Here is a 27775-nt window from a genome sequence, read left to right on the forward strand (position 1 = left end):
CAGTCTTGACGTCAGTTTCTTTCCATCTCTTTCAACGGCCTCTCTCACACACAAAGAGCGTTTCTCAGGGTATGATCTGGCACAAAGAGGCTTGTGGTCTTGGCTGCAGATCTTTGCTGTGATGTTCTGTGCTGTGACCTACTAATCACTGATGGAAAGTATTCCTCTTTGCCCCAAACACATGAGAGGAGTCCTCTGTCCTTCCACCCAGCAGATCCTTCTTATGCACACTGAAGATGCACTTTGTCATTTAGATTAAGTGCAGTGGTTCTGCAAAGGTTATATTGTTGACAGGGCTGTTCCAAACACTACATCAAGTTACTCCAGTATAAGGCTACTGGCCCTGGAAATGTTGATCCACTTCTGGAATATGCAACGATCACATCAATCATGTAGCATCTTGAACAAGTGACCCAGTATCAGGAATTAAAGATGAAGATGGAGGACTTAGTGCTGAACATCCTTGTACAATAAATAAAATGTGTCTGATATCAGAAGCAGCTAAAGTCTGCAGCAGGGGTTAAATTGGGTAAATTAATTTCACACATCTTCAACAAAGTAAAGAGTTTTTGACACTTAGAATCTAAAATGTGTTCTTGAAAGCTGTAGAAAACAAAGGCCTGTTTGAGGTGATGTAAGCACTTCTTTCTTTGGCCTCAGTCGCTTCCTGTCAGTCAGAGGGAGCGGATGGCCGAGTCATTGGTGGATAGCAAGGTAGGGAGGAACTAGGTCACAAACTGACACGTTTAATATCTTAGAGAAATTTTTAGTTTGTGTTGATTTTGGCGCCCCCTGTGGACAAAGCTCTTATCTCTTTGCTCATTTTGTCCTGTACACGCTTAAGTGGTGTATTTTAACAAAATATCTCAGCGTCTTTCCCTTAACAATCACATGTATCACTCAGTTTATATTTTGCCCTGGAAAACGTAAACAAAGGCAGTGTCTTGTCACTGATGGTCTGGTTTGCTTTTGTAGGTCATATAGAATCATCAGATTATTCTAATTTCAGTCTGTTTCATAACCTGCGAAAAAACTCCTCACAGGAGCTTTAAACAATGTTTGAGTTTTACAAAATTGTACTTTAACTTTAATATAAGAATTTGCGGCAGTTTGACTCCAATCGTTAACTTACTGTAAATTCCAGCTGTCATTGGGCGAGAGGCGGAGTACACCCTGGACTGATCGGCAGTCAGTCACATGGCTGACAAATACAGACGGACAACCTTTCACGCTCATTTTAGAGTCACCAATTGACCTAACGAGCACCTCTTTGGACTGTGGGAGGAAGCCAGAGTACCTGGACGGAACCCACGCACATACGCACGTGCGCACTCCAATCAGAACCGGGATTTGAACCAGGAACCTTCTAGCTGTGACATGACAACGCTCACCACTGCACCACTGTGCAGCCCTAGCAGGCTCTAGTTCAAGTTAAATCATCAAACAGGTTAGCAGATATTAAAATCTGTGGTTTAAGCAGAATATCAAAGCAAACTTTCAGATTAAAAGTTATGTTTAGAAATGAGTCTATTTCAAACACCTGTTCTGCTATCTGTGTGTTACCTTTTTCAAAATCCCCATCAGCTATAAGTGAGTTTTGACTAAGGATTTTGATATGCAATTGGGCAGACATACTTGGTTCTTACCCGGGATCCAGCCACTGCGTCCTAAGCTTAGCCCTAGCCAGTCGATTGTGTTGAGGGTTTTTGAGACTGAATTAAAAACAAGTTGTGGCTCATAAAACCAAAACAATGAGCTAAAAGACAATAACATTCAGGACCTGCATAGTTGTGTTAAAATCTCTGTTGGTCAGTGATGTTCTGTTGGTCCACTCACTAATCTAGTGTACGTTGCTTCGAATGAAACTCATCCAGTAAACAAGAGGCCACAGGGCATTTATTGATTCATTTTGTGCAACAATGGACCAAAACATGTCACAATGTTACATTCACTTCGGCGAAATCTTAGTTACAGTGGTGACATCATGTTTAATCGATTGATCAGCTCATTCAGGAGAACTCCCTCAAGTTCCATTCAAAACAACAGGAATGTGATTTCAAGGCATTAAGAGATCTTTAGAAAACACTGGGGCGTCTTAGATACACCAGTGGTCCTCTTCTACCTAGAAAGTAATGAGGTACAATATTGGAAAAAAAATAATGGCACACTACAAGTTGGCTATGCATTACATAGCACCGGTTAAACTTGCCAAATGTGCAGCGAACTATTGTCAGACTTCCTTATTTCCACATACCTCTCTTTCTGCAAAACAGCGGAATTCATGCAAGGAAAGAGGATACAAGTACTTAACCTTGACCTTGACTAAAAGTGACAAGTTCATTAAGAAACATACATCATCAAAGGTCAACTATTCAACTACATACATGTCATACATGTTTGTCATAGCTCGTCATGACCTGTATACTCAATGACACATCGAAAGAAGTTTGACCAGACAGTCTACGTTCATCTCAACAATAACAGGATACCAGATGACTCACCTCGCCATGTTTAGTATATGAAGTTACCAAGAACCTTACAAGATGTCCAGTAATCACATCAAAAGGAGGAAACCTTGGAACCATTTGATTGTCTCACATGCATTATGTCCCTTGAATATTGATCCAACCCGGAGCTAAATCCAGGTTTCAAATAAGTGGTTGGCCTCGTCCCTTTTGTCCCACCTCCTGTCCACAGTTTGTTTCTCGATCACTCTTCCTCCAATCACAGGATCACTTTTCAGAGACACGTAAGCAAAACCTGAAGAATCCTTAGAAATGTTGTGTTTAGGCCATTTTATTCTCCGTATGTTCCTGTTTGATTTCATGTGGGGAGGGATGATCAAAGTGACAGGGTGGGATTACCTGAGTGTGCAAAAGTTCCACCTTCATTAAAACGTCTTTTTCTAACAGTCACTTCTTGGTCTCGCTGCAGAAGCCACAAAAAAAAAGCAGCCGTCTGGGAATGAAGAAACGGGGCGAAAAGATTATCTGGTAGGTGGATGGATTTTCTTATGAGCAGGGAGGATCCTCAGATGGGGTCAGGGGGCTGCAGGGGGGCACTGTGCTCAAGGAGCGGAAGGCGAAGATGGAGGGATCGTAGGTGTACCTGGGCGGAGGACGACTGCCTGTCAGATTCTGGGGACACAGAGAGAGAGAGAGAAGAGGTCAGTGCAACAAGTTTAACTTAATTTCTCCAAAGCTGCTTTCTGAATCAAAGAGCTTTTCAGCAGCGTAGCTCTTTTATTGATCTTGTCGAAGGCTAGTGTCCACACAAGCTTTATTTTGTCAAGCTTTTCTGAAGGTGAAAGGCAGCAGACCTTTCTAGGATCAGTGAGTGACATCACCTCAACATAGACATTTATGTGTAGAGGACAGAGGTACTTAAGTATGATAGTTGAGTATATCCTTCTGCAGATGCCTAAGAAATCTCTGCTGCAGGGATATGAACAGAAAAACAAGCTTGAGTTTATTTGACGGAGAGAAGTCAGGTGTTGCAGAGGAAAAGAAACAGATCCGGAGGTAGGGGCTGTGACTTTATCGACATGTACATAAGCTAAATAACAGCACATAATAATGGGTTCGGGTGGTCACTGTGCAAGTCCAAGAAAAGACTTCAAAGTCTTCCACTACAAATATTTGAACACGTGTTCAGTTGACTCTCAAATAAGCACAACCTTCACCAACTAAGCTAACAATCACAATTCAGAGAAGCCTCTAAACACCAGATATAGACTTGTCAACAGCTAACCACAAGGTTTTATCACTGCCTGATGAGAGAACATAAACTAAAGTGTGAGTGGGCCCGGCAAAAGATGAAAGTAAAACAATAACAAAAAATCTAAATTCAAGTTTTATAGCTACCACTCCGAATGAGTCAAAATACCAAAAACAAAGAGGAAAATGTACATAAAATAATCAAATACAAGTAAAGGCTGACTTCATACATATTATCCAACTAGACTTACACAAATACATAAAGATTACAGCTTAGGTTTTATTCAGGACCTGCATAGTTGCTTAGGCGGGGGATGAGTCTCAGGAGGCAGACAGTGTTTTGTTGACAAAACATCCAAAATGGTGGACGAAGCAACCGAGTCATATGCTACGATGACCTTATGATATGATGAGTTTTTGCCCTGATATCAATACTACATGTTAAACGTATCAACAGTATCTAAGAGTGGAAAGGAGCATACTGGCAAGCAGACAAAAGTATGAAGCAGCCTCACGAAGTGCACGAAGATCCCATCGGAGAAAAACAGCCGCAGCGTTTTGCCTGTATGTTCAGCATCAGCGTGAAAAGGCCTTATGGAAGCGCAAGAGACAGAGCGGGGTATTGTTTTGGGCAGATGTTTTGCAAAAGTCTAACGATGTGCAGTGGAAAATGCACTTTCGAATGTCCCGGCGTATATTTGATTTAGTGTAACGTCTGGTCAGACGACATGACAGCTCCCTAAAAGTGGAGTCAGCGCCCCCTGCTGACTGGCTGCAGTATAGGTCATAAAGCCCGCCTCCTCCATGTTAACAGATGGGACATGAGTCAAATTAGAAAATCAAAATACACGTCAAAAACATTTTTCTCAAACATGGTTTCTGTCATTGTAGTTAGTTCTTATCATGCTTATTTACGTCCAAGTGTTCATTTTTCTGACAAGTTTATTTTTATTAGTTATTTGATCCTGTAAAAATGATGATTGACAGCTCTGTTGACCAATACGGCTCCTCCAGCCGATCTGGATTCTGTTCTGTTCTGGATGTAACTAAAACAATCACAACAGTCATTGAAGTTTCCATATCTGTGAATGTTAACCTCAGACCAACACAAAGAAGCTGTTCTGCTGTCAAACACGCCGGCGTGCGGGATCCTTGCTCTTTTTTGGGTAAGTTAAGTGTGCGTGTTGGTTAGCGGAAGTGGCTACAGCGGCTCCACCCGCCGATCTCTACTGCGCAGACTCTGGCTCCAAAAGACGTCACAATCGCAAGACGGCAGCGCCTATCACAGGGGTCGCTTGAACCACATCGGAGACTGGCCATTGTTCTTTGGTGGTATGCCACACTAAGTGAATGTAGAACAATAAGCTGTCTCTTTGGTCTAGGACTTTCCACTGTATGTGTTCCACACAGAGTAACACTCACTACAAGTAGCTTTCCAAACAGTGCGAGTGGTCCTGCTGAGCAACAGACCTGTCAGACGTGGGGTTAATCCAGCTTTATGAGATGGAAAAGGCGAGGATTACCTGCTGTCCCTGAGTTATAGTATTACTGGTCAGTTACAGTCCCTCAGTTCACGTCAATGGTGACATTCTTTAACAGCATGTTAACACTGTGGCTGAGAGAAAATCAAACTAGCATTGGTGGGAAAATGACCACACCTCGTTAGAATATTTTCACACTGAGTTTTATATTCATTCACGCTGCAGGTTTCAGTGACATACGTGCTTTTCCACTCACAAAGCAGCCCCCCTCGTCCACGCAGAGCCTCACTTTTTGTGGCTCTACAAGCCCTCTGTCTAAAATTAGCCCTGGTCATTTTCCTCCCCACAGGAAACGACAGGAAATGACTTTGTTGGACTTGGCAGTGAGGCAGCACTTTCTCCAGAGCCCTGCTGAGGGGGAGTGAAGTTTGTGAGAAGGTGGACTGAGAAAGATTAGGACCTGGAGACGGATTCACTTTAATTAGGAGCTGATCCCATGGAAAAACTTCACTGTGTGTTTATATGGATGCCTGTGTGTTCTCAGAGTCACCACCAAACACCTCTCTGAGAACTAGGAAAGATGCATCCCTGTGACTGCTGCAGGAAAGAACCCAGTGACATCATTGCCTATGAAAAAGGGCCCCATTAACAGAGCATGTGAGGCTACAGGTGTTGCTATGACTTCAGCCAACATCTTCAGGGATTCATACTGACAACTGAGCTGCTGTAACACGGCAACAATTCCCAATACAACTTAGAGCTGTTTCATCTACAAATGTTGATACAAGCTCTGGTTTTATCCATCAATATTTGTATAAACATGTAAAAGTGAGAGGTGGAAAAACAAATCGTTGCACAAGAACAAGTTACAGTAAAAACTTGATGGATGTGTTAAGATGTTCTCCATATGGTGGCTGCAGTCGTTCCAACTGAGGGGGAGTCGTACATCAGGATGGCTCTGCTTCCATGTTAGTAATCCCTGCAGAGTTGTCCTGTGGTCACATCTGCAGTATGATGGACATTTAGGGCCCAGAGAGGTCAAACTCAGTACAGATCCCAGAAGTACAAGGCTCTCCGTTTGTGCAGACATCAAAAGCAGTAGTAATATCTCACTTTGTGCTGGAGCTGAAGTTGTTAGACAAAAGTGTCTCCTTCTAGAGATGAAGTGGTGTTAGAAATTTGTCCTGTTGATCATTAATTTAGGCCCAAATCAGCATGTTTGAAAAGTTTCCACACTGTGTTGCCAGCACTCTGTTAAAGGCATGTTTAACTCATGTTTAATACATTGATGGATTACTGTTCCTGGGTCGACTAGACGATTGACCAGGGGCCCAAGGCGTCATGGGGGCCCTGAACTAGAACCCATGTATTTGAATCTCTAAAATAGCAAAACCAGTCATGGAACATCTTCTAATACAGCCTAAAATGCTGGATTGTGTCTGGATCGGTGAGTACGGCAGCCTATGAGCTGCTTTAATGCCATTTTTAACTAGCCCTAAGAAGTCAACCAGAAACCGACTTGTAATAAAAAACTGATAAACATCAGCATCACGAGCTCTCGCGTGTTCTCGTATGTCTTTGTGGTTACGAAGCATCCTTGAATGCACACGTCAATTTATTCGTTAAGAATTAAAGGTATATTTAGTAGGATTTTCCTATAAATATAAAATATAGACTTTTACAAATATTATACAATATAAATCATCACTTATGGGCCTCTTTACACGTGTTGGGGAGTCTGTGTGCAGACCCTTCCCTCTGCATCTGTTCTGTTGTTTTGCTTTGCACAGGACGTTTTCAGGAGGGGCGCTGTTGTGGTTCCCTGAGCCAATCACAGGGTACAGGTGAGTGTGGGAGTGGTTCAAATTAGCAACTGGGCCCCATTCAGACCGGCGAACATGCCAAAAGAGCGATGCAGAGTTGCCCTTCTTTCTGTTAAGCTAACAGGCGGTTAGCATGCTAGCGCAACGGTAACCTCCGGTTAGTATGCTAGCGCAAAGGTAACTGTGATGCTGTCGGTGTTAGCTCGGCAGGGTGGGCGTGTTCTCGCAGGAGAGAGAGAGAGTGAGTGAGAGTCAGGAAATGTGGGGAGTAGAGAGTGGGGGATGACATGCACCAAATGATCGGCAGACCGGGAGTCGAGCCTGCGATCAGTGCGTCGAAGACTGTAGCCTCGGTACATGAGGCGCCTGCTCGACCAACTGAGCTTAACCAGCGCCAAAAAGGCATGTTATGTTAAATATATCTTTGCCAGAAAGTTTGTCTCTCGTTGTATTGGTATGCCCTCTTGTGGACATATTGCTCAAAAATAGATATTCGAATAGTTCGAACCTGTCTTTTTAGAAAGAATAATCAAACGTCATTTTTGTCCAGTTATGACAGCACTACTGTGGGCACTGCGATGCTACCTGTGATGGTTGAGATCTTTGCTGCCACCTAGCATGGGAAAAACCCTGAATGAAGCAGTTTTGCATACAGTTTTTTTAAGGCAGCTCTTATTTTTGTAGGCTTTCCACTAGTGTTGGTATCAGGCAATTTACAACTTGAAGTGGGAATTGTTAAAAAAAAATTGGTACCACAACAGTTCTGCTCTTGTTGGAAAGTTAAAAAGCAAAAGTAGGCATATCATGTTGTCTGCTCCTTTCAAACTCTGTCTACTTGCACACACTGAGTCTGATCTGATATTTATTCATGTAGAAATGAGGATTTAGAAGTTATGCAGAGTCAGTCACGACACATTTAACAGACTGATATAAGGGTTGCTTCAATCCTCGCGTCTCTTTGCTGATTTCCCCAAATGTCAGACTATTCCTTAAACATCTGTTAGTGGTAAGATTATAAATGCCTTTACATCACATCCAAGCCGTGTAGTTTACCTCAATCTAAAATCAAAGGGGTACTTATGCATTTTCCTTCAATTTAGTCTCCCCCTCCACTCTCCATATCTGCGCCATTTCCCTCACCTCAATCAATCTTCATCTTTCTCTCTGCCCATTCTTTTACAGTGGCTGAAACCAGACGCCATCACTCTCTGCCTGCTGCAGCCTGGGAAGCTCTCATCACCCCACCACCCCCACTCTCCTATTCACCTCCAGACCCTAGAGGGGGGAGGCCTCAGCAGCAGCAGAGGCCAACGCTGTGTTTTCCTACTGCTTCCACACACACACACAACCTCAGCCATCGACCTCCTCAACTCCCGTAACAACTCCCATGCTTGAATCCAGTCTCAAAGCCGGGGCCCCATCCAGATCCAGTGTCTCTTCTGGATCCTGGCCAGCAAACCAAGGGGCTGACAGATAAAAGAGGGAGAGGTAGCAGTGGAGAAAAGATGTAACAGAGAAAGAGATGGGCACAGAGTTGTTCAAAGAGTCAACAAAGCCTCCAAATGGCTCATCAATCGTAAAACTCGCTGTGTACTCGCTTCAAGAACCATCTCTGAGCTGGAAGTTTCCCAGTGCCCACAGACGTCACTGACAGGGACAACAACACAACCAACTACGCCAGCGAGAGCAGAGGATAATGAGCAATATCTCGATGTATCAGTGGAGCTAAACAGATAGCAGCCGGCCCGGGCTATAAACGGAAAATGACTTCATCCCTGGAAATATACCACAAGGGAACTGCGCGCAACACTCCACCTCCTCAGCACCATCGCTCATCGCCGCTCACTTGTTCATCCTAAACCACTCTCGAACATTATTTTCAGTTTTTTTTAGACATTTTTGTACTGATGATACACACCTATATGGAGGACTGGAGCAGCCAAGATGCTGTTACAGTTGGTGTGTGTACGTAAACAAGTGTGTGATAAGGTTCCATTGACACTTAGCCCACACAACGTGATAATAACGTCACTTTTCTCACCACACTGTGCATCCTTCTGGAGCAACTTGCTCCGTGCCAAGATGCCCAGGCTTGTTTCAGCCGACTCTCCAACATGCTCTCCTTACCCACTACAAACAACATCTAACCATGCACAGTTACAGTGCGTGAGCGAGTTGGAGGATGATTATTGGAGGCTGTGGTTCGACACAGAATCCACCGAAAGATAAGACGGAACACATTCTTGGGAAAATACCTTGTGTGAGCTATTTAGGTGAAATGTGCTCTGTGGAGATCGCAGCTATTAGAGGCTGTTGAGGGAGATCAAGAGATCAAACAAACTGGAAAAAGTAAAGAGCACATTTTTGTTTTTGTTTAGGATCACTGCAGTGAACAGTGTTAAAAGGAATCTGATCCGACAGTAAAACGATCTAGATACTATAATATGATGTAATACGATACGATAATAAACAGGACAACAGCCAGTCAGTCTGCAGGTTTGACTTGTACCCCGGACAGTAAAACACTTCCAATCGAGTACTTTCTTACCGTCACCTCACTGTCACTTTTTACATATCTTTGAACCAGATGAAAGATTTTTATTATCAGATGTCTGGAACTAAAGTTAGTTGCCACTCAGCTGGCAGGCCTCTAAACTCAGCCGTAGAGCGATTAAGGGGTGAGACACTGCTTTATCAAGTATTTGTACCGGTATTAAACCAGGACCATTTGTTTTAGAGAGGAGAGGACGTCTGCAGATAAGTTGTCTCCCGGGTTAAAACCACAGTTATACGATGACTTTAAAGGAGAATCCTCACCAGCGTTAATTTTGCTATCAAAAAATGATTACGTTAAATGCTCGTCAACGACCTTTTTCATGACGAACACGAGACACTGACAAGCTAAAAACTCTGACGACACCTGTGTTTTTTTTATCGTTGACGAGACGAGACGGGAGGAAAATGTTAGTGGTGGGCTGTCGGACATTCAAAATCCATGATATTTTAAAACCTCAAGCACCACTTAGAGATAACAGGTATCACGACAGTGGTTGTTAAGTTTCTCTGTTAACTCAGGCTTTCTGCTTCAGACTCTGTGCGCGCTCACAGAAAAAGGGGCGTTTTACACGTCATATGACACTTCTTCCACACAAGGAGCGATCAAGGAGAAGAGATGATGAAAAGTTAGAACCAAGGATAAAAACCGTATCCAGGGTTCTTAGATGCTGTGTCCTCATCATTCTTTTACTCTCTGGATGATTTGCTGATATTTAAAGTGTTCATTTTACCTGAAGCAAACAGGTAAAAATGAGAAGAGGGAGACTGGAGGGGAGGGAGAGGGCATATTTTTTCATCAGGATACTCTTCAAACTGGCAGAATTATTTAATACATCTTGCTACATAGATATTGATAAGCATAGAAAAACCTGGTTATATTCTTTCCATGTCTCCAGGCATTACACGGTGCAGTCTGATTTTCAGGCGTCTCAGGCACTGTTGCTTGCAGAGCCTGGGAACAAACACTGCAGCCAGATGCTGTCCCAGTGTGCACTTGGATTGACATCAAGGTGCTGGCGACAGGGCGGGCCAGGCTGTTCACGGGGGGGCTGAGCAACCTTGCAACCTTATCGCTGCTGTAATGGACACCCTGATCAGGACTGCCTATTATGGGTCCTCATAAAAGGAAAGGCTGTGTGTGCAAGTGTGTGTGAGTCTGTGTATATATTCAAAAATAACAACCACTTATCTTTTTGACAACCATGACCAACATACTATGAATCATTTGCATTAATCTTAACTAAATATAAATCTGGGTTTGGATGCTGTGGAAAGTGGAATGAAAATGAACTCACCCGGATCTTTATAGTCCGTGTTTTCCCTCCACAGTTCTTTTTCAGCAGCATTTTCTGTGGAGAACAAATGTGATGTTGCATAATGAAATACACATTGACAGCTGTGGAAAATGAATGACAATGACAACGCAGAAACTGTGTAAAGTTGCATTAAACACATACTTGGAATTTGCTTCAGAAAACCTTACAGGAAGTTGCTTTGAATCTTTTAATTATTCTTGTTTTCTGTATTATTTTATCTCTAGTTGTCAATTTATTACTACACATTTTTATTAGTCAACTTAACCTGTTGTGATGTTGTGAATTTTACCTAGTTTTGGCCATGTATTCTTTAATACTTTATTCTGATTGGTTAATTACAGTATTTCGAGGTCTGCTATTTCGCGATAACAGACCAGTGCTATGAAGAACAGACAGTTGCTAGGGCTGTGGCTCTAATCACACAATGTGGAGGACTAACTGCAATAATATCAATCTACAGAAAGAAGTCTGGTAAATTTGACGTTGGTCTGTTTACAGAGGGAAAAAGAAAAGCGACAAAACAGCAGAGGGAAAGCAAGAGAGGAAGCAAGAGAGGTTGAAAGGTGCAAAAACTGAAGGCTACGACAGAGAGATCTACAAAACTGAAGACACACATGAAGTAAACATTAAACAGAGCGCAGTACGGGATACGGTGGTGTTTAAAGACGGTGAATGGAAAGGAAAATGTCAACAGACTCTGACAATGACGAGACAGAAAACCTCAATTCCTGCGGTCCGGGTCACCGTGTCTTACTTCACCGTCAGAGGACATGTTATCATTTGATGTGATTGAAAACAGCTAGCTTAGCTGATTTTAATGTGAGTAAAAACAGCTAGGTTAGCTTATTTTAATGTGAGTAAAAACAGCTAGCTTAGCTGATTTTAATGTGAGTAAAACAGCTAGTGTAGCTCATTTAAATGTGATTAAAAACAGCTAGCTTAGCTCAATTTAATGTGAGTAAAACAGCTAGCGTAGCTCATTTAAATGTGAATAAAAACAGCTAGCTTAGCTCATTTTAATGTGAGTAAAACAGCTAGCGTAGCTCATTTAAATGTGAATAAAAACAGCTAGGTTAGCTCATTTTTATGGGAGTAAATACAGCTAGCTTAGCTCATTTTTATGGGAGTAAATACAGCTAGCATAGCTCATTTTTATGGGAGTAAATACAGCTAGCATAGCTCATTTTAATGGGAGTAAATACAGCTAGGTTAGCTCATCGTAATGTGAGTAAAAACAGCTAGCTTAGCTCATTTTTATGTCAGTAAAAACAGCTAGCTTAGCTCATTTTAATGTGAGTAAAAACAGCTAGCTTAGCTCATTTTAATGTGAGTAAAACAGCTAGGCTAGCTCATTTTTATTGGAGTAAATACAGCTAGCTTAGCTCATTTTCTATGGGAGTAAATACAGCTAGCATAGCTCATTTTAATGTGAGTAAATACAGCTAGGTTAGCTCATTGTAATGTGAGTAAAACAGCTAGCTTAGCTCATTTTAATGTAAGTAAAAACAGCTAGCTTAGCTCATTTTAATGTGAGTAAATACAGCTAGCGTGGCTCATTTTAATGTGAGTAAATACAACTAGGTTAGCTCATTTAAAGAAGCCTACAGAATTAACCGTTGCTATTGTTGCAGCTCTCACTGTGAGTGTAACGGACTATTTTTAAACGATCAACGGAAAGATAATTATTTTACCTTAAACTAATTTCTAAATCAATATTCTGTGTCAGTTGATTGATTTCTTCAGTAGGTAGTCGTGTAATAAGCAGAATAATGTATAGCGTTGTCATAGTGGAGGAACCCCTTCAGGGTGACGCAAGACCACTCTGCTTTATGTTGGAACCCTGTCAAGGTTCCATTCCGCTGTAACAACCCGCTCACTATACATTGTCCCTTACTTACCACCTCCAAGCTTTCTTTATGTTTGACTGTCTGCTTCACTGTTTGCACCATTGTTAAATGAAGGTTCTCCCCCAATGCATTTTCCAAGGATTTAAAAAAATTAATGATAGTTCTTGTGAATTTTTTTTTAACTTGTTTAGTCTTAAGGAAATAAAAGAAGGCAATGTTGTAAAACCTTCTGGTTACAATCATGTGTCATAATATAACTAAAACAGTATGCTGAGCATTAAAACAGTTACATCTGACGTGACAAGAACCGGGAGGAAGTGAGGCAAATCCTGCTGTCTCTCTAAACTAAACAGTGGGTCAATGAAGCTTATGCAATATCCTGTCTCCCACTCCCCTCCATGTCCACGCAGCTCCACTATTCTTGAAAAAAAAAAAAACAGTGGGGGTGGAGGGACCACACAATCATGGAATTGTCTCGAGTCGGGGAGGTAGCTTCTAAGGGGGAAGGGAGCACAGGAAAGAATGGAAACACAAGACTCCTGCTGCTGTGATGTGGGAGAGCTGGGGTGCACTTGCCCTCATGCTCACCTCCTGCCAGCCCTTATCTTTTCTCTTTAATCAATGATACCACCGTCCATGTGGGTGCAAACCGCTTTAACTAGAATTAAAAATGGAATTTTGTGATAGGTATTTAATTCAGCCTCACATAAACGTTAACAGGGACATATTTTTAATACTGTCTGTATGTGATGTCTGGTCACAAAGGACCATAAGCTTTGATTAACATATGTATACCTGTTTACTATCAAACCTTTAACAAGCCTACATGATATCCAAGTTAACATCAGAAACAATGCCTTCCTTATTTTTTTTCCATTTTGTACACACACACACACACACACACACACACACACACACACACACACACACACATCCAACAGGTCCTGACTTGCCAACTAAATGTTTTGTCTACATATTTTAAAAGTTTTCTGTATTGTTTCCTGATGTGTGAGCGTTTTTTAGGTTGATTTAAAGATGTTGTCTTTGTGTTTGATGGCTGGACATGTATCATTTATTCTGTAGTAGTTTCAACCTGTGTTAAGAATATATAGTCTATAAAAACCTGCTATACAAAGACAGTTGATTTGTCTTTCCTAATCTCGGCTAATCCTTGGTAAAAGCTATAACCAGTGTTTATGTCTTATTGTTTACAGTCATCTCAGATGTCGAGGTTTAACATGGAGACACCAGTTGGTTTTTCTTTAAATCCACATTTCTAAATGGATAATTTTTAACCTGAAAGTTCGACTTAATTGTCAACATTTTCACTTTATTCAGATTTTTGCCTTTTTTCCCCAATTTTTGACTGCAATTTAAACATGTTGCCTTTGTTCCAAAAGTTTTACATATATACCTCACTTTTCAACTTTATTTTTCACATTTTGACTTTATTCTCAACATACAAAATAAAAACAACTTCCCTCTGTTCTTTCACATGTAGAGATTATCCAGGCAAACCAGCTCAAACACAAAGAAATGCTGCTATGGTGTTTATGGTCCTGCCTCATTTTAACAGTTGGATATGGATAAGCTTGCATGGGGGAGACTAAAAGATAACAAGCTGCTGACCTTCTAACCCTGCTTTTAAGAGAATTATGAGATGAATATCCGTAACACTCAAGCTAAAGCAAGTCACACTAGGACACGGTGGCTTCGCTCGCCTGGATCAGTCCTGGATCAGTTCTGTCTAAAGAGGCGTTTGGAAACCACACTTGAGCTTTGACATAGTTTTAACTTTCGTTTAACAAAATACAAAAGAGATTAATGTAAAAAGTACTGCTCATTGAGATACTGCAGGAAGTGAAATCTAAGGCAATATATGGTTGTTTTTTTGTCTGGGCTGGGCAATACAACAATATATATCGTTAAAACAATATTTAATGTCTATCGTATGTGTTTTTCTATATCATCTCTATCATGATGTCACAAAACCAGCGGCTGAACTGCTTTACGGCTATTTTTACATCACACGACAATGCTTTACGTTCTAATCCTTGCACGTGGGAGTGAACCTGAAGTGAACCATAGAGGGAGGCGCTGTTTATTTACATGGACATCGACGTGCAGAAAAGGACTCTGGCTTTGTCCAAGTGAAAACAGAAACTTAGGACTTATTAATTGTCACGTATTTAATTCACAGGATTATCCAAAAATAGGCTTTAACATGTGGTTATTTCATATAGACTAATGACTTGTTAAATTAGTAGAAAACATGCTATATCGTGGTATATAGGGTGAGATATTAAGACTCCTATATCGTGATGTAGGATTTTGGCCTTATCGCCCAGCCTTATTACCAAGCAGTTTAATCTTGAACACTTTACTTCTATCCTTAAAGTGTAACTGCACCCACAGGTCTGTTGGCTCCAGCCCCACTAATGGAGCCAAGGCAATGCAAGTGCACATGCGCCAATTGCTAGCAGCCTGTTACAGTTATTTCTGATTCTGAAGAGAGAATGTAATGTTAGCTAGAAGGCTAATGTAATGTATGTGTGTGCTAGCAAAAATCGTGTAAACTCTAGTGAATGATGTGTCTCAATCAGGATATATTTGAAAAATTATTTTTTAAAATAAATTTCATGATGTAATTTTGTCCCAAATGGTCGTGTCTACGTCACCATCGGCTGGCAAGGTCCAGGGCTGATTTAAAACAGTAGATGGCGTGTTGAGCCATTTCCAACCCATGAAATGCAGATTCTTATAAATTTGGTAAGAATTGTCAATATTAACACCAGCATTGATGTGTTTCATAACAGTACAGCAATATAATTTAGATTACAGTTCAAAAAAGTGTGCAGTTACTCTTAAATAGTATATTACAACTGGTAACTGTTATGTTTTACTTCTGATTTACCAACATACATACATAAAGGCCTGTGTGCTCTGCGACGGTAGACTTGTTTTTTAAAGTCTTGGCAAGTGAAGACTTTTCTGTCAGCAGGTATTATTTTCACGATTTTGTTTTTATTATGAGTGATTTTTTGCAGTTTTGTTGGCACATGGAGACATGGCACATAAATGTTAATCACAGGTCTCCACCACCACCACCGCTGTTTTCAACAATCCATATATAACATAAGACTTCTCATTCAATTTCAAAGGACAGAATTTAACTAATAGGAGTCTTCAATTCAAGGTTTTAAAATATTTTTATAGCCATGGCAATACACAGCTAAGCAGCTGTTTGTCAGTTCTAAAATGTGTTGGATAATTCTGATATGTATTCTATAATAAAGTAATTGCTTTTGAAGCATCTTTTTGGGAACGTTAGCATATTGGTGCAAAATCATGTGGAAAAGGTCTATTTTCACTCCAGCTCAAAACATCACTATATCAGCCTCTATATCTATACTTATCCACTTGACAATCAGTCGCCTCTAGTTTCATTGTCTTTAAATCATCTTTTAAAAGGAGCCAAATCTTTTTTCTTTCCTAGTTCTAAACTCCAGAACAGCATATGTGAAAACAATTACATGGTGATGGTTTGAGGGCTGAGGCAGACTTTTTAATGGAAGATGTCCAGCTAAAGGGTTAATGAGAGACTGGAGCTGTGTCTGAGGCTACCTCTGTAGGCCCCCTATTGTATTCCCTGCAGCACCTCCCATTCCACTTGACTGAGTGTGCACACACACTCTCACACATACAGACACACACACTGATACAGCAACAAACTCACAGACAGGAGGATGTACACATGCAGACACAAAAAGACAAGCAGGATGATGGACGCGTACCCCAGCCCTGCCCTGCACACACACACACACACACACACACACACACTCATCCTCTTTTTTTCTCTGCACCCCTCTCATCGCTGCCCGCTGTCTCTCATCATCTGTTCTTTCCCTCTAAAAACCCCATGGACATATGGACCCCTGAAACCTGCAGTTTCTCTCTATGCAATGACACACAAACACACACACAAACACACACCCTTTCCCATCCTTGGTGTGGGCCAACAAGTCTATTGGATTTTAATGATTAGTGGACCAGCTTCTCCATGACTCATTAGTGGCTGTCGTTTTTCTGTTGTTTATTTAATCCTCTCCTTCTGCCTCCACCCCTCCATCGTTTCCCCTCGCTTGCCAGCCTTTGTGAGAAATGAGGGCGGACATCTGCCGTCCGTGTCTCCCTCTCCTTCATCCCTCTCCAGCCAGACCACCGAGGTGGCGAGCGTCCGGCTATGGAAAGGGAAGACTTTGTTTGCTTGTGCGAGCGTGCACGTTTGTGTGGACATTGTGTGTGTGCAGGATAGCCGGTTAGACTGCAGGGACATAATTGTATTTTTGGATCAAATCCTCAGCCTGTTTGAGTTGTTCAGGGGGGAGTGTAAGGCTCATCTGCTGTTTGGTACTTTTAATATTTTCAGTGGAACACAAATATTGCTGCAGAGGCAAGTAACATATCAAATCACTTGTAACAATTGTATTAATACTGGTCAGAAATAAACTTCAACTGATTTAGAAATGGGTTTTAGACATGAAAAGGCATCACCTGAGCGCTTGCAAATACTTTGGTGGCAGATAGTAAACTTGGCTTATAGGAAGAAGTCACCACGCCACCTTGTCAGGTAGAGTTTCATGATGTGTGACAAAAAAAAAATACACATTTGTTTGGTCAACTATATGTATTTACTTTAGTTCTGTTCCTGTAATATCTATAGGTTCTTATAGTTTATTCCACTACATTTATGTAACAGCTATAGTTACTTTAAAATCATATTAACCTAATCCAATATAAAGCATTTACAGTGATTAGACTACCAGACAGGACATAAAGTAGTTAATTGTCTTAACCTCAACCAGCAACAACATTCAATTAAGCCTGTATAAGTATTTATGATGCAACAACATAACAGTATGACACTCAAAGGGCAGTTTTTCTGTGCATTGAACTCTTAGTTAGGATCCTGAAGTATACTTTAGTAAAAATAAATAAATAATCTCTCTTTGGTACAAATGTCTTCTTATGAGGGAGTATTTTTGCAGTGTGGTAGCGCAACTTTTACTTAGGTAAAACAAATATATCAGGGACATTTGATCTAAATGACTAATAGGTACTAAATGTTTTGGCATTACTACATTAGATTGCTTCAGCTGACAGTGAAAACTGGCTTGAAATGGCTGCAACATCCTTTTACAGAAATTTTGCAGAATCAAATTACTGTTAAATTCAGATTCATCCCAGCTGATGGCGCTATATTGTAGCTAAAGTTGTCGGCTGTTAAGTGGTGACGTGACACCTCCGCATTAAACTGTTTCCAGGTCCAAGCTGCTACAACGTCTCCTATTTACAATACGCCGTGGTGCTGTTTTGTATTTTTCTCGCTGTTTTAAGCGAGGAAAAATAACTACATTTTTTCTAACGCTTCGTCACGGACATGCACCGTCATGATCGCCATTGCAGCCGCCACCCTCACAACAACCAACGTTACAGTCGGCTGCCAGCTACCGCTAGCTACGGCACCGGTAGCTAGCAGGACTGTAAATGGGACATGGTGAAAGCAGATGGTAGGCTGTAATTTGTGTGCGTTTAAAATGAGATTTAAATGCAAATAAATTGTAAGTGTTGAAATAACATTTTTTTTAAATTAATAGCTATAGAAAACCTTTTTCCCTCTGGGATACCCCCCAAGACAGACTGCAATTTATATTGTGGTGCGTCTTATGGTCTGGATTTTATGGTTCTTACAGTGTTTTTTTCCCAGTGGAAGGTTATGATTGTCAGACATGAACTACGATGTAGCTGTTTCATCTTTCTTTTCAAAACCACCAGACTCCAATCACATTTTACCACGCAGGACTTTAAGGTTGTTGGTCTACCGCTGCCTGAATCAGTTAGTTTGTTTGTTCTGTGACATAAAAACCGTCTTTTTTAAATGGTATCTGATGGCTATGAAGAAAGACATGCTTACAAAAAAGCACCTTACCAGTCTATCTATGTAGAGATTCTTTATGTTATGTTTTTGGACACTTAGAGTATAACCTGACTTTAAGTGGACAGTCTTTTATTAGATGCATTTGCACCCATGGATTATGTTGAAGCCATTACAGCCTGTTTCGCGGCTTCTGGCTGACGCAATCTACAGGAGCAATTGCACTTTTCTATTGCTTATTCATCATTGAGAACCCAAAGAATGTGAAATTATGAGCCAGAAATACACTTTGAGTTGATTTTGTCAGTGTCTTCAGGTATTAATCTGTACTTGGACTACTAACCTGTTGCATTTTCTCCAGGTCCAGACTGGGCCTTCCCGACTCTCCTCCATAACTGTGCCGATACTTTCTGTAAGGTGCTGACTGGTCAAAGTGGGTCAATATGATGGGCCTTGCCACCGGCTGCACCACCTGTAGCTGAAACCTCATGGGGGGCGGCTTGAGGCTACGTGGTGGACTGGAGCTGAAGAGTACAGGGCTGGGGGAGGCAGCCAGGCATGCACCTGACTCAACTAGGGGCCTGGCAGAGGCAGCCGGTGACCCACAGCCACAGAGGTCCCGCACCTCCTCATCACTGGAGGCGCTGCTGTGGTGATCACTGTGTCGCTGGGGAAGCACCCACTTCCTGTTGTCACCGCAGCTGATTCGCTCGAGCTCCTCCTCTGAAGAGTGTCGATCCAGATTGGCATCTAAAAGGAGGCGGAGGCGTCGTAACCGAGCCGGAGAGAGGGGACCCTGGTTGTGCTGCTGGCTGGTGGCCAAGGGGGTGAGGGCACAATTTCTCCGTCTCTCTGGAGGAGTCAATAAACAGGAAAACAGGTCAAAGGAGGAGGTGGAGGGTTGCAAAAGAGTGCAAATTATCTTATCTACAAGTGCACCATCTGTTGACTTGAAACATCTAATTATAACGTGTGAGAATCAATAAGTGACGAGGCAGATCATCATCCGGTTACAGAGGAGATAATTTGGTTAGCAGAGGGCTCTTACCTCTGTCAATCTGTGCAAGCTCCTGGTTCTCCCCCTCTGAGTCATCACTCTCTCCTCCCTCTCCACTGCCATGGTAAGAAATCTGGAAAGAGAGCTTATACTGTAGGTCAAACATACCAGATGGTAACACCTCAAAATGTACACCTACATTGGAAACAGTTTGTGAAAGAACATTCTGGAGGGATATCCCAAATTAGGCCTTGAATTTTGCATAGTCTGCTAATACATGTGTAGCATTTAGATAATATTGGGGCTCTTAGGAGAATTCAGAAGTCTCAGTTGGGTTTTTATCAGCAGTTTGTGACACACAGCCTCCTGCCTGGATACGATCAGCCCTCTAAGTTGTAAACAAACTGACCAACCAACAGCTGGAGTTGGTCTGCGAGTCTGGGGTTAATCACAGAATGTACAGCTGTATGTAAATGGGAAGATTAGTAGAATATTCATCTACATGAGCCATGTAAACAGCTTAGTAGGATTTCTTTTCTTTTTTTCAGGAAAACGGCAAAAGCTGGACTATTTTGTGCATTCATCTTCCACTTCATCGTCACTGGGGTGCAGCTGTAGTTTTAATGGTAAGCTAATGATACTCTGTGCCAACTGTAAAATGTTTTTTACCCCAGAAATGTGCCAGATAGGGGGGTATGAATAGTGAGAATACTGAGAGACCACCCCTAAACAGAAACACAGACATAACCTATAATGGACTTCTACTGGAAACTTTTCTGGCCATCACAAAAGGCAGGACAAGTTGAGTTATGTCTTTGTCTAAGTTAGGTTCTTTATTTTCCCACAACCTGAACATGTCTGCGTCTTTAAAATCAATTCCTCGTCTCCACCAGAAGCAACAATACAGAAACCCTGCAGACTGCAACGCTAAGAGTTAAGTAATGCGCCTCACACTCGGTAATTACCACTCTGAGGCCTCGCTGAGCAGCTGCCATCTGTGCTTGTGCGTCTGTGTATGTATGCTTACACACATCCACACAAACATTCAGTGTCCTCCCTTCTACTCTCTAGTACACACACGCACACGCACGCACGCACGCACACACCTCCTCTTCTTTCTGAAGCCCTTCAAAAAAGAGGGAAAAGGGAGAAAGGAGTCCGGGCCTCTGAGCCCAAAAAGGGCAGACAGTGTTCAATTAACATGAAGTGTGAATTCCAGTGTTTCATTTCACAAACTGCTCACTGTGTATTTTGGAAAAAAAAATCAAATGGCTCCAGACACATAGATATAAAGCTATGTGAAATGTTACATAAATGTAATCAAAAATGTAACCAAAATGTCCTCATCACAAATGTCACCGTAGCTTAGAAATGTTGTTTTCTAAAATAACTACAAAATGGACACATATTATATAGAGCTGTTATGATGCTGAGGCCAATATTGGATCTACAGTTGCGTAAATTGGGGATTTGGTGAGTAAGCCAGTCTACGCATCGATCTAATGCCACTGATTATAAGCCCGTAAAACATTACCTGTTTTACCTGAAACAAAATCTTCTTCACCGTTCCAACTACTGTTTTGGGGCAGCAAATAAGAACCACTTTCTGTAAATTATTAAATAGTAAAAGAAAAAAATAATTGTGTGGTTCTACGAGAGAATGTTAGTCAATAAACGCAGTTTCACGTTAAAAACCAGTGTTTCTGTTTCTTTAAACCCTTCAGCAGAAACAACACGTCAGGAGGGGCTGTGAGCCGAGCTGTCACTAACGTTAGCTTAGCTTGATTCCAGATAAGCTGTTCCTTCAGAGTTCATGATTCACAAGGTTTTTGATGGAGTCGAATTATCTGCAGCGGTCTCCCACTGTACAAAACAAACAGACCCTGCGATTGAAACCTGTAAAAACACTGAAGAAAGCTGTTTCAAGTTAAATATCACAATTTCTCCAGCTTTCATCCGGAGGCTTGCAGGGCTAGGAGCCAAACTGCCGCCATCTTTAGCTCACCAGCTGAACAAAAAAGACTCCTTCCAATTAAATGATATTTTTAAAACACAACAGTGACATTACTTTGGTTCTGATTAATGTCAATATTGTAGGTAAAACATGAGAGTCGTGTAGGCTTTAGGTTGAGTTTCATGTGGTTCCAAACTAAAATAAAGGGAAATGCGTATTGTAACTTTACTGGGTTCTGCAGACAATGGCAAAATATATGCAGTTTGCTGAATATCTAGCAAAGTATGTAGGTTTTTTATGATTTGTTAATACAGAAAAATCACAAGGATGTTCCAAAGACGGCCAAACAAAACATTGGAAATAGTCTTTCCATTCTGTCTAGTTGTTCGGCACAGCTCTGAATACAATTTAAGGGTATCAAATGGAAAGGATAAACATGCAGCCTTATTTTTCAGTTTAATGTCAAAGTAGCGACAGAGTTTGGGTAAGGCCTCAGTGCAGCCTTCTTGCTTCTCAAAGTTACACGAGCTGTGGGACAGATTCTCAATGAACAGGCCCAGAGCCAGCGTACAAGACAAAAAAGTGTTGGCTCTCGAGGAGTCTCAAGTTAAACAGCTTCACTTCATGAACTCCACAGGAAAATTACACTGAGGAATAACTGTGGGAAGGAAATATATTTTGGCAAGTAGCTGGCTCAGGGCCTCGGCTACACCGAACACTCCAGTGAATTATTGTTGGGCAGCATCCATGAAACAGCTGAAATCCTATTTAAAGTTACTGCTGCGGGATACTGAGAGTGAAGTGAAGCTGGCGGCTCATAAACCTTGTGTCTTAATTGTACTCAGATGAGACGTGAGTTTAGTCTGAGACATTTGAATTTGTACTCGCACTTAGTGAGATCATCCGGATGATTACTAATGTTTTCTACATACTTTCCTTTTAAAGCAAGAGCATTAGCAGTTTCAAATTCTGTTGCTTTTGACCTGAAAGTCTGATGTTTCTCCAGAAAGCAATCATTGTCATATTAGCTGAATGTAATAATTGGGCATTTTCTTCCCCTTAGAGACCACCATAGAGACCGCCTCAAAGGTAGATGTTGATAGATCTGAGAATGTAGCCAGGATAGACTAGATATGCACTGATGGCTAAAGTAACCCAGGTCACAAAAAAATCTTAGGTGCACCTTTATTTAGAAATTCGCACACACGATAGAGTCCGTCGGCAATCACTGATGTCTCGTAGTAGGTGCAGTAAACAAGTCCGGGCATGTCTCCCACACTGGCGTGTTTCGGGGGGATGCGCTGAGTCATGCTGCGTTTAGGTGTGCTCAAGAGCACCCCCGGCACGTCTTCACCATCTCCGCAGCTCCGAGGTCAGCTAGCGCTTCCCACTCCACAATAAACGACCACAATGCTAGCTAATGCTAACAGATAATAGCAAGCAGCCAAGAAAAGGACATTGAAGATATTTGCTCCCTTCTGTGGAATAAATCAGCAACTGCGACTTACAGAGTAGACTTAAATGGGGCTAACAGATATCGCACAGATCTCACTACTAATGTTGAACAAACATTGAATGAATGCCGAATTGGTGAGTCGTGGTGAAACACTATGGTCGTTAGCCTGATGCTAATGCATTGCTAACGCTTGTTCATCACAGCTACCTTACCTTTAGTCAAAAACCAGGTTGTGTCTTGCTTTTCAGCTGTTAAGGCATACAATATTGTCACACTGAAGCACGTATTGTTGTTAATTGAACATGCTATTTATAATTTGTGCTAAATGTTTGTGCTCAATGTAAGCTGACTAGCAACTAGCAGTTTAAGTACACAATGTAGGGCTGGACACAACAAGAAACTTAATGCTAAATACCGAGCATAGCAAATCTTGTTTACACACAGTAGCTACAGTATTAATGTTAGGCTATATTTAGTTGTGATAATATTTGAAATGTCTTCTCAAATATATTTTTGTTTTCGGAAAACAATTGAATAGTTTAAAGTTCTGGCCCTGTTTGCTCTTACAGGCCAGGTTTTTCCCTCAGTGTAAAAGTTTGATGGCGAGTTCAAACGAACTGACGAGCCAGGAGCCGCTTTACAAGGAAAGTGAAGAAGATCAGCATCAATCATCAGATTCCCACCAGTGCGGTAGGACAAGCTTTTTTTGGACGATACACCTGATGGTGGTGGTGATTGTGACTAATTATGAATGGTGTTCTGAATTGGTGAATTATTTTGGAATCTAAAAAGTATCTGGGAAAGAAACTAATTTGATTTATGTATTGATAGATTTTTTTTTCCCTTTTCAATTTTTTTTAACACATGGTAACGTTAAAAACAATTAAGAACATGACTGACTATTGCGTTTCAGGCTCTGTCACATTCCTATACTGTAGATATGAAATGGACAAAGCCACCGTGAAGTCACTCATTGGTTTGTAGAGAACCATTTGAAACCTTTTGAGTTTGGCGTTTTTACCGTCTGCCCTACAGCCACTTGTACTAGGCTGTAAACATGCTTATGTCTGCTGTTATGTTAGACATTTTACCATTAGAATTGATTAAGCAACAAAAATAAACAACTCCGGCCACCTACCACCAAAAAATGTATGTAATTAAACACTTTGGTTAAGCATCTAATTAGCCTCATAATAAATTGGCCTTGGGCTTAGCCCTTGCTCCTCTCCAGCCCCTCCCTCTTGACAAAAAATGCCTAATTCTGGCTCCAATGCCAAGTTTTAGGCTTCAACAGCTGTCCACAAATCTATAGGTGAGGTCACAGTAGCTACTTCCACTTGTCTATGGGATTGACTCGTTTTTTGGAGCCAGCCTCAAATGGCCATTTGAGGAACTGCAGTATTTGGCACTTCCTTGTTGGCTGCATTTTTCATCCCTGAAGATCACATTTTGCTCCTATAACTTCCTATCTTAGATACATGCACTGACACACATTCACACACATATATACTGCGTTGAACCCCACTCACAACTTTTGCCTCACTTAGTGCCTGACACATTAGCTTTCCACTTTCAGCGACTTCCCAACTTCACTGACTTATGTGTACAAAGTTGTAACACAAAGCACCACTTGAATAGCTTAGACACTTTCTTAGAAATTACTATGTATGCAAAGCAGGTCTGTTTCAAGTGTAAAGGAAAGCATGTGCAAGCATTTGAATAAGTTTCACTCCAGTACTGTTTTAGACCGTCAGTCAAGCATGGGTTTACACCCATAACATTTGAGTTCTCACAGCTATCTGATATCAGAATGCAAGGAATTGTTGTTACTGTGCATGCTATCTGTATTTCATGCAGTGTGAGTGTATCTGTGTGTGAATGAGAGCAAGCAAACTTTGCATGTCTTTTTCAGTGAGCAACATCTGATATGGTTATTGCTTTGGCAAAGCTGGCAACAACAAATACAAGACTCTGTCTGACGTTCAGTTTATGGTCAGACCGGACGGCAGGGCTTTCCTCTCAGAGAAGTAATAACAGGGTTTTAGCATCTTACTCTACTGTAGCTCAGAAATATGTTTTTTAAATTGATGTTTTACTTTATTTACTTTTACATACACAAAATGAATCCATCATTAAAAAGTATGCAAGTGCTGAATGTATGTGATTACAATTTACAAAGAAAACTGAATACAACATTTCTTCTTGTTTTATGTCACTTTCGGTTGTTTTTAGTTCCTGATGCAATCTGCATCGATACTCCCTTCAGATGTTTTTCCAGAACATTCACCATGTTAAACTAGCTCCTCACAAGACAAACAGTATCTCTGCAACAGCACAACAGATCCTTATGAACTTTAAAGGGACATAAACTAGAGACAAGCAAAACATTTATGCTACGAGATACCATGCAAAAAAGGAAGGCACACATACATGAAGCGCGCAAGCAAATCCCGATCAGATGTTCAGTCAGGGCCGCCCACAGTCACACACCCTTCCCCACACGCTTATTAGTCATTAGCTTCGCATTCAGTGAAAACAAACGTGGTGAAGGAGATGTGTTAAGCTGAAAACAAGTGTGAAAATTATATTTAAAGAGCTAAATGACCCTCTTCTGCAGATTCCACATTAATGTACTGACAAATTATCTGTAATGTTACAATGTTACAATGTCACAATTTCATTTAGCAGACACTTTTGTCCAAAGCGACATACATCTGAGAGTTAATACGACACAAGCAACGATCAAGACACAGAGAACAAAGTCAGGAAGTGCCAAAAAACAGCTTCAAGTGCGATCGAACACTGGTGCAGGCAGTGTATAGGGCGTTTTGTTGTTGTTTTGTTATTTCATAATAATCATCAGCAGCAGCAACATCAACAAGATCAGAGTAGTCATCATCATCATCATGAAAATCCTAGTCAGCATAAACTACACCCTCGATGTCATCATCAAAAATAGCATCAATATCATTAAGTGCAGGGGTGTTCATGAACGAGCTAGTTCTTTAGCTTCTTCTTAATGGAGTACACAATACAGATATTATCTTCAAATCCTCTGCTCCTCGGCTAGTTTTCATGACAAATATTCAAATTATGTTTGAGGTGAGAATCTGTAGAGCAACATGGGCCCTGAGTGCACTTGAGACTTTGCTCTTTTCAGCTTTTTCTCACACATTGTCCATAAAGTCACGCACGACTGAAGAACATTTAAAACGTTTAGAGGAGACCTGACAAATGATTGGTACAGTATAGTCATGTTGCATGCACAGGACACAATTTTGGACTGCAAATAAGAAAGAGATGTAGCTTCCAGCTCCTAAGAGAAGATAGTGCAGTTTAAGGGCCATAAACGTGCATCCTTTCTAATGGCCAGCAGGGGGCAGCTCCACTGGCTGCAAAAGGAAGTGCTGTTTTATGGAAGCAGATGAGAAATGTACCCTACTTTTAAGTTGATTTAAGATTTTGCTAATCTGTTTATGATATCAAATGCTTGTTTTAAGTTATCTTTAAAAACTGCATGATGTTCCATGAGTAAATTATGGTCCCTTTGAGGGTAAAATGGCAGTAAATCAGGGTATTCTTTAGCGTGTCTACCTTCTGTTTTACAGGGCAATACCACAGCGAATCGAGAAAGGAAGAGTTTGCTCTTTACATTTATAGGTAAGTACATTTTGTTAAAAGCCTTTTTAACTTGCCAAAATTAGTATCACATTTATAGTGAATTATGGATGCACCTTGCTATTCAAGCCAGCCCTTGCATTAGCTCTCATCTTAGCGTTTGCTAACCCCTCTCTTCTCTCCAGCTCCACACTCTCTTCCAAATATGGTCACTTCTGGCTTCAAAAAAACAAAAATGACGATGGCTAAAATGTGACACTGTGTGCTTGAAAACAGTAGGCCACAAACATCAAGAAGGTTAAATCTACTTATATACAAACTATGAGGAAAATAAACTGATATTACTTGGTTTGCTCAACTTTTTACCAATAAATCTCCAAATTATATGTAACAAAGAGACATAGTAGGTCAGAAAAAAGCACAGCCTCATAATGTACAGACAGTCAAATTATGGTATGGAACCATTTCATCCATGTTATTTCCTTGCAACAGTAATTGCAGACTGTTTAATTCAGAGAGCTGAGACACAAATTGAAAGTGAGACTGCATGAATAAAGAATAAAAACTGCTTTTGTGCAGAGATGCAAAGACGGACAAAGAGTTGTGTGTTTGTGTGTCAAGAACAGTTGAATGAAATCCTTGTCAGTCCCCTGCATCGCTGAGCAGCTTGCTAAGCTGGATCAATGGCAATGTCACAGCGTACACACACACCGCCCAGTTCACACACATATCAGCTTTGCTCTGTCCTTCCACACTGACATGGACACTGTCACACTCCATTCCCCCTCTCATTGAAAACACACATCACAGGGTCAAAGATGGTTGATTCTCTTTCCCTCACACTCCAGTGGATCGTCCCCATAGTGTGGTATAAGTAAGTAGTCATGATTAGTGTAAGCTCCAGGGATAGATACCACAGCTGGTCCTAAGAGACAGTTAGCCTCTATCCTGAAATGGCCACTCAGACTGCCCTCGATCCAGTGAGCACAGCAGCAGACTTCAAACTCAAATATTATTGGAGTGACTTGTAAAAGAGAAGATTAGATTAGCCTTTATTGATTCCCAGAGGGGAAATT

The 27775-nt window shown here is 41.2% G+C and overlaps 1 protein-coding gene across 1 annotated transcript in view; it reads right to left on the reverse strand.

Moving 5' to 3' along the window:
- Positions 1–1889: 1889 nt before the first annotated feature.
- LOC138591462 (uncharacterized) overlaps positions 1890–27775 on the reverse strand; it is a 30775-nt gene continuing 4889 nt past the window's right edge. Inside the window, exons 2-5 of the mRNA XM_069662075.1 lie at positions 19723–19804; positions 19018–19526; positions 10872–10925; positions 1890–3137 (exon numbers count right to left, since the gene is read on the reverse strand). Coding sequence (XP_069518176.1) covers positions 3012–3137; positions 10872–10925; positions 19018–19526; positions 19723–19804 — 771 coding nt within the window. The 3' untranslated portion in view covers positions 1890–3011. The remainder of the gene's footprint in view (positions 3138–10871; positions 10926–19017; positions 19527–19722; positions 19805–27775) is intronic.

Source organism: Semicossyphus pulcher, unplaced genomic scaffold, assembly GCF_022749685.1.
Source record: "Semicossyphus pulcher isolate SPU_LCO1_2020_fin unplaced genomic scaffold, fSemPul1.0.p SCAF_14, whole genome shotgun sequence".
NCBI lineage: Eukaryota > Metazoa > Chordata > Actinopteri > Labriformes > Labridae > Semicossyphus > Semicossyphus pulcher.